This window comes from Sceloporus undulatus, chromosome 3 (genome assembly GCF_019175285.1).
Source record: "Sceloporus undulatus isolate JIND9_A2432 ecotype Alabama chromosome 3, SceUnd_v1.1, whole genome shotgun sequence".
Lineage (NCBI taxonomy): Eukaryota > Metazoa > Chordata > Lepidosauria > Squamata > Phrynosomatidae > Sceloporus > Sceloporus undulatus.
This window is the reverse complement of record NC_056524.1, coordinates 113,041,744-113,049,931: the sequence shown is the minus strand read 5'-3', so window position 1 is coordinate 113,049,931 and position 8,188 is coordinate 113,041,744. Positions and strand designations below refer to the sequence as shown.

At 39.3% G+C, this 8,188-nt stretch overlaps 1 protein-coding gene across 4 annotated transcripts in view; it reads right to left on the bottom strand.

Annotated features, from left to right (window-relative positions):
* GGACT (gamma-glutamylamine cyclotransferase) overlaps positions 1 to 7,738 on the bottom strand; it is a 27,558-nt gene extending 19,820 nt beyond the window's left edge. The window contains exon 1 of one of the 4 annotated variants that reach the window (XM_042460395.1): positions 7,554 to 7,738. In XM_042460395.1, coding sequence (XP_042316329.1) covers positions 7,554 to 7,704 — 151 coding nt within the window. In that variant the 5' untranslated portion in view covers positions 7,705 to 7,738. Of the gene's footprint in view, positions 1 to 4,572; positions 4,669 to 7,553 lie in introns of those variants that run through there. The other 3 variants (XM_042460399.1, XM_042460396.1, XM_042460400.1) reach the window with 3 other exon arrangements.
* Positions 7,739 to 8,188: the final 450 nt, after the last annotated feature.

Sequence of the window (8,188 nt, the reverse complement as noted above, 5' to 3'; positions counted from 1 at the left end):
TATTATTATTATTATTATTATTATTATTATTATTATTATTATTATTATTATCCTCCTTTATTTATGAAGCGCTGTAAATTTACACAGCGCTGTACATACAATCTTTTTAATTAGACCGTTCCCTGCCCTCGGGTTACAATCTAAAAAGACATGACACAAAAGGAGAAGGTTAGGGTAACATTATAGAACAAGTCACAGCTTCATCCACTCCTTCCACTCCACAAACAGAGGTTTGGAAATTTCAGTTCCTTAGATTAACTACAGTTTATTGTCTTGCCTGGATCCAGACATACTGTGTTCAACCTTAGTTATGATTAGTGGAAGGAAATCAGCTTCGAAGTACAGATTGTAATGATGGGTTTTAAAAATCTGAACTTGAAAATATTATTTTTGGACTATAATTTTCACAATTTTCAGACATAGCATAGCTCTTGAGGTTTCTGGAAGTTCTAGTCCAAAAAGTAGTATTTCTAAGATTTGAAACTAACCATAGTTAAGATTAACCAGTTTACGGTTCAGAAAACAAACTAAATGCATCTAATTTGGAGCAAGAATGGAAGCTTTGCAGGTGTGGTGGAGAGGAGAAGAGGGTGTACAAGCCTGAGGCTCATTGCCATACAGCTCATGAAGTAGATTCGGTTTAGGGAAGCTTATGCTACAAACCTCTCTTAGCTATCATGAAAGGTGCTATAATATTTCTTTGCATACCAATCCAAACGAAGGTGGTTATGCCTTTGAATTAAGTCACTTCTTGTAATTCTAACCATGGGTTAGCTTTATGTCTAAAAATTGCCTTAAATGAAGCATATTGGGGCCCAGCAACCACCTAATGGAACAAAAGGAACAAAATAAACACAAAATAAAGGAAGCAACATGCTTTATCCAACAATGGAATATCCTAAAGATCTTTTCACATTGCACACTTTTAGCACTATGAGTCCATATTAACTGCTTTGGCTACATCATAGGGAATGTCTAGTTTGATAAGGCACCAGAGCTCACCCACTGAGAACTTTAAATACCTTTATCTAAACTGAAAATCCCAGGATTCCATGGATGGAATAATGACAATTAAATTGTATCACATTGCTGTGACTGTGTAGTGTGAAAGGGCCCCCAGTAGTCATCCAGGTGAACCTGTTCTATTAAGACAGACCTGTATGTCACAGCATATTAGCTTAATAACATATTTCAGAAAGAACCCTTGCAAAAGGGTGTTACCATAAAGTTACTCCCACAGCAATGGATATGATTATACACCAGATAATACTTTTAAAATAGTCCTGCAGTTGAAAAGCATGAACAAAATCTTTCCTCTGAGTAACAACTATGTGAGATACAGGTACACATATACTGTATATACTCATTATAAGTCTAGAAATTTAGGTTAAAAAATTGACCCAAAAAACCCTGAGCCGACTTATCCACGGATCAATGTTAAGTACTGTATCTTAACTCTTATTTAAAAGAAAGAACTGTCTTGTGGTGAAAAGCAATATAATCTGTGAAGCATCAACCCCCTCTATTCTCTCATCCATCCAGTCTAAGAGTTATGTCTGCTGGAATTTTCTAAGTTCTTTGACATTGTTTTGCTTTGCTTCATCCTTTAGATTGTTTGCTATGTGCCTCTAAATTTTACTCTCGACCTATCCACGGGTCATAGCAAAATCCATAATTTTGGCCCCAAAACTTGCCCTCGACTTATACATGAGGTCAATTTATAGTCGAGTATATAAGGTATGTGTGTATTAGTATTGTATTTCTCTGTCCTAAATACATGCATTTAAAGATTTATTTATTGGTATTCTCAGTATTACAAAAACACAGGGATCAGTGAAGGTGAACAGGGTGGTTCTACACTGCGCATGCTTGTATAGCCCTTATCTCTGATTCCTTTGATCAGTCCTGAGGGATACTGAGAAACAGCCACAGACAGAATTTAGATTCAAAGCACAGAATAAGCACATAGGAAGCCTCTGGAATGTGTAATATAATGGTGGTGTTAGAATATCTACACAAAAATATCCAACATGCTAGATTACGTAACAGCACAAGATCCCTTGCACATAATACAGGCATACTTCACTTAACGAAACAGATGTGTTATTGGGCATTCCTTCTTTTAACAGAAAATTTGTTACCAGAGACATAAATAACAGGGAAAGAAAAGGGATACATCTCTACACCACAAAAAAAGAGCAGTTCAACATGTTTCGGAGAACCTTTTATTCAAAACTAACAATATGCACTTGAAACTTGGTTGTTTCATTTCCAATACCAAGAGCCTCAACAGACCGGCATCAATGTCCGGCATTCTCCACCTTGCTTATGATTTCCAAACATACAGATCTGTACTGTCCAAACTTAAAAGATTTAAGGGGGAGCTTGTGAGACAGGCTAATTTGGCTTCCCACTTTCAGTATCTATTTTTGTTGTTCACACATTCTAAGGGATCTGGAGGCAGCTTCTGTTTACCCAGTCTGTTGTAGGAAGGCACACATGGCTACATTAGAATTAGCTTGAAGTGAATCTCATTCTTTCCCAGCTCAAACTTTATTGTTTAGTGCAGTCATGCTGCTGCTGTTCAGCACCAAAACTCTGTATTTTTCCAGTTTTCCTTCTCCATCTTCCAATGCTAATGCTAGTTTAAAAACACACACATAGAGTATGAGGAAAGGGGGTTGGCCAGGGCTAAGAAAACTCTATGTAATTCATGGGTTGCTGTAAGTCAACAGGCCACTTGATGGTACAGATATACAAAATCTTGCCTTCTGGTTTCTGAAATAATAACAGGTGATCATCTTAAATCATAAGGATAATGTTACAAAAAGTTACGAAAGTTAACTAATGAAAATGCACACCGTGATCTTCAGCTCCATTGCCAAATGTAGACAGCTTGCGGTGCAGCCCTGCCAGTTATCAAGAATTGTTGTTCCTTCTCTTTTGTTTGCATTGCTTCTGGCTAAATTGTAAACCAGCTGGGTAAAGAACTTTTTGCAATTCTTTTATTTTTAGAGTATTTATTTATTTAGAGTATTTATACCCTGCTCTTCAGTCACAAAGGTTCTCAGAGAGATTTATAAATGTCTAATTTGACAGCTCCCTGCCCTTGGGTTTGCACTGTAAAAAGACATGGCACAAAAGGAGAAGGGAATGGCAGTGGGGAAGGGGTTCAAGTCTAGCAGATACTGCTGGTTTTTCTCTTCCTTTCTCTAGGCATGGTGGAGATGAATTCTTCTAGTATGCAGTTTTATGCAGCGAGAATTCAGAGTCAAGTTCTTCATGGTCTCATTAATTTCACTGGAGAAAATTTAATTTATCGAATTAAATCAATTTAACTTTCACCCATTAAAACTTGAAAGACTTAAACATCACTGAAGTCTAAACTGCATAATGCCAGTTCATTCAATTTAAGTGTGATTTGTTGTTCTGGGGCTTTGGGAAACGGTGGGCTTTATGCTGCCCTTCCTGCAGTCCAGCCACCATCATCCAGCCTCAGAGGAGAGAGGAGCAATCCAGCTCCATCAGCCCTAGCCAAGAGTAAGAGAAAGGCCCTGCCTTCAGCCCATCTGCCATAGCCATGGCCCCTGAGGGAAATAAGAACTGCTGAACTTGATCCCCTTCCCCACCGCCATTCTCTTGTCCTTTTGTGTCATGTCTATTTTAGATTGTAAGCCTGAGGGCAGGGAACTGTCTAATTAAAAAAAAATTAATCCGCTCTGACAGCCTTTGTAGCTGAAGAGTGGGGTGTAAATACTCCAAATAAGTAAAATAAATAAATAGAATGCAGGCAAGTCACAATCTCTCAGCCTCCGATGATGATCATGGCAAACCCCTGCTGAAGACACTTTCCAAGAAAAACCTATTACAAGTTCACCTTTGAGTAGCTGTAAGGTGGAAGGGACTTGAATGCACACAACAAGAACAACGCTCATTTGGGAGTTTATAATCCAGGAACAAGAAATGCCAGACGTCCAAATTGGGTTCTGAGGAAGAGGCACAAGGGATCGTATTGCAAATGTATGTTGGCTGAGGGACTGCATCAAAGAATTTCAGAAGAAAACCCTGCCTGTGCTTCATAGATTGTGGCAAAGCCTTTGATTGTGTAGATCATGAAAAAGTGTGGATTGTGCTTGAAGAAATGGGTGTGCCACAACATTTCACTGTCCTGATGAGTAACCTGACTCAGGACAAGAGGCTACTGTTAGGGCAGAATAGGGAGAAATGGAATGGATTCCAATTGGCAAAGAAGTTGGGCAAGGCTTCATTTTATAATCCTATCTGCTTAACTTGTACACCGAATGTATCAAAAGCAGGATTGGACTCAGAAGAAGGAGGCAAGAAAATTGGAGGAAGGAACCTCAACAATTTAAGATATGCAGAGGACATCATACTGCTAGCAGAAAAAAGCAAAGACTTGGAACGATTACTGAAGAGAGTCTAGGAAGAAAGTGCAAAGGCATGTTTACAGTGGAACATTAAGAAGACAAAAATCATGACCAAAGATTATTAAAAAACTTGAAAGCAAGCAAAGAAGACGTCAAAATAGATCCAATACAGTATCTTCCATACCTGTGTAATGACTGGGCCTCCAGTCACTGGAAGGCTTCTGCCAGGTAATAAGAGTAAGCTGGGAGGGAGGCACATGCAAATAAGTAATGGCATCACAGGGGACAGAAGGCTCACTTGTCCAATCAGGGAGCAGGAGCAAGAGTTTCTTCCGGAAGCTTCTAAGAGAAAAAGTCTCTGAGACCAAGAGACACTTGTGACAGTTGGAGAGTCTTCAGCAGTTAGTGGTTTCTACAGTGAGAGTTCAAGATGGGAATCTCTCCCTCGCGTTAGTCTTACAGGTTAGGAAAACTGTAGCATTGTGCCTACAGCAAGAAGGCATAATTCAGGCAGAAATGGGATTTTAAAATCCACTAAACACCCGCAAATGCAGGTTGTTTATCGGACACGTTAGAGAAATAACACGAAAATAACCTGAATGGAAAGCCGAAAAAAACCCACACTTCTTTCTACTTTCAGAATTTCCCCAAACCAAAAAGGAATGGGATTTGTCAGCTTTCTGTTCGGGTTATTTTCGCGTTCTCTTTCATGCAAACGTTGCCTGAAAAACAACCCACATTTGTGTTTTTTCCCTCTACAGTACTTTCTGTTCTGGTTAATCCTGAACGTCATGCGGGTGTTTTCATTTTAAATCTAGTTTCTGCACATGATTCGTCCCGTGTGATAAACTCCTAGGACTTGCAAGGGCAGCTATGAAGGAACTAGACAAGATCCTGATGTGTAAAGATATACAATTAAACACTAAAGTTAGGACCGTTCATGCCATCGTATTTCTCATTTCTATGTATTTCTATGTATTCCATTTCTATGAACAGGTTTAATTTCTAAACTGTATTGTTTTTAATCCTGTTTCAAAGGGGGTGTGTGTCAATTTATTCATTGGAAGTATGTATTATTCCAACATATTCTAGTCATGTAAGCCACCTTGAATGCTACAGCAGAAAAGTGGGGTATAAGAATAAAGTTTATTTATTATTATTATTATTTATTTTTGTATAGTTGTGAAAGTTGGACAGTGAGGAAAGCTGAAAGGAGGAAAATCAACTCATTTAGCAACAGCAAGCACATTTCTATACCACTTATCAGTGGACGTGGTTTACAGCCTATAAACCAATTGCTCCCAAGAAACTGGATACTCATATTACCGACCTACGAAATGATAGAAGGCTGAGATGTGGTGCTGGAAGAGCCCAAAAGACCAACAAATGGACCCTACAGCAAATCAAACCTGAACGTTAGAAGCCAAGATAACTAAACTTTTTTTTAAAATAAGTTTATTTATAGCAAATATAACACTTAAACTGAACAAAATAATCGCATATATTGTCATGTAAATCTCGTATCTTATTTACAATATTTCCTTCGTTCCATTAATAGCTAACACCTTAATGAATAATAGCATTTTTGTGTTTTTCTACATCCGTTCTCTTTCCATATGCACTCTTGATCGAAACAAATAAGTAGATAGCCCTACTTATTAGTGTGTGTGTGTGTGTGTGTGTGTGTGTGTATATATATATATATAGTCATCTTCAACCTGATTTATGTTTAACCTTCCATTGTTCCCCTTGCCAGTTCATTTCCATATTTCTTTACAATAATCTGCTACTGGAGACCATTCCTTGTCTACTTGCTCTAAATCTTTCTGATTTATTAAAGCTGTTAGTCTCTCCATTTCTTTCATCTCAGTTAGTTTCATAAGCTAGTTCTCTATTGTAGGTAGTTCTTGATCTTTCCATTTTTGAGCGAACAAACGTCTAACCGCAGAAATCATATACAGTATAATAAAATTCTCCCATTTTTTTCCCTCAGTTACCGGGTCAGTCTTATTTACCATATTTAATAAATAGACCACTGGTCTTAATTTGCATTTGCTTTTAAATATTTCTTGTATTGAATCATGACTCTTTTTCCAATTTCTTTTTCTCAGTTTCAAAACTGAGTTGAAAAGACCATCCTGTTCAGGGAAGCATTCCCAGATATTGTGGGGTTGTAATATTATGTTTTTAATTTGTTGCCTGCTTTATTTTATTGAACCCTTCCCTGTATTATTATGGATTATTTTATATGGATTATGCTATTATTTCGTGGAAAGCACGCTATGGGCAGGTTTATTTATTTTTTATCTATTTTACTGATTGTATGTACAGTGCTGTGTAATTCTACAGCACTATATTAATAAAGCATAATAATAATAACAATAATAATAATTTCATTTTAGCACATCTCCACCACACATGGAAACATGAACCAACATTGTTTGCATTTCCAACAGTTGTTTGTACTCCCCCCCCCCATAATTCTCCTTCAAAAGAAGCCAAGATGACAACTGAGGTGATTTTACTTTGGACATATCAAGAGAAGACAAGATTCACTAATAAAGTCCTGATGGAAAGGCGGGGTATAAATAAAAGTTTTGTTACTATTATTATTATTATGCTTGGCAAGGCAGAAGGCAGCAGGAAAAGAGGATGACCACATTCTAGAACTGTGGTCTCAATCCAGGATGCCACTTAGGTTTGCAAGACCTGAGCAGAAACGGTGGGCTACTTAAAGGCTCTTATTCATAGGGTCGCCATGACAGCAGTAAACAACAACAACCGTCCAGGTTTGGGCTTTTATTAGTTGTGGGCACACCTAGGCCCCAGACTGCTGCTCCCCTGTCAACTACAAAATGACCACAGACAGGGAGCCATCTCTTCAGCGTCCTCAGTATTTATAGAAACCCCTCGACCAATCCGGTCCCGCTCCTGCCCTCACGTGACACCTCCCAGCTGGCACGAGCCGCCAGTTTGAATAGAAAAGGGTCGGTTGGAAGAGCTCTCAGCTCCCTCCCTCCCCAAAGCTTCGAATGACACGTGACCCCTTTCAGCCAATAGCGTTCAAGAGCAAGACATGAGCGCCGGCCGGTATCTCTCCCTAAACTTCCCTCTGCTTCCCCCTCCCCCTTCGCCTCACTTCTCCAGCCGTTTAACAAAACTCACCCGCCAGTTTTAACAGCCTCCAGGAGGAGCGGGCGCGAGAGCTGTCAATCAGAACGTCAAAACTCCAGGCGCTTCCGGGTTGTGCGTTACCCTTTGGAACCCGAAAGGAGTGGGCGGAGCCTGTGGACGCCGCCTCAGGGCTGGGCTCCATGGAGGCGCCGCCATTTTAGGCCTGGAAAGGCGGTCTTTCTGGGCTGTTTTCCACGCCTGTCTCCTCCTCCCTTCGTTGACGGGGAGCGAAAGAGGCAAAGCAGCCTAGAAACCCCGCCCTTTCTCTGGGCAGCTCCGTTATCGCTGTAAAAATAAATATGAATTAAAATACACACAAAAATACACAAAGACACACTTTTATTTATTGGGCTAAGCTTACTGTGGAAAAAAATAAGCACAAAACACACAATTCCCCTGCTTGCCCCCCCCCCAAATAAACCGGCGTTTATTCCTCAATGTGCGTACTATTTTTATAACAAAACTCGCGTCTTTGCTTTTGTATTTGCTTTCTTAATGTTTTACATTGTTTGGAAAATCTTAAAAACCCATAAAACAGCGATACTTTTGTTGCACAAAGTACACAACGCAAGCCTTCCAAAGTTTCCACTAACTGCTTCTTCTCTTCAGGCTAAGGCGTTTAAAAA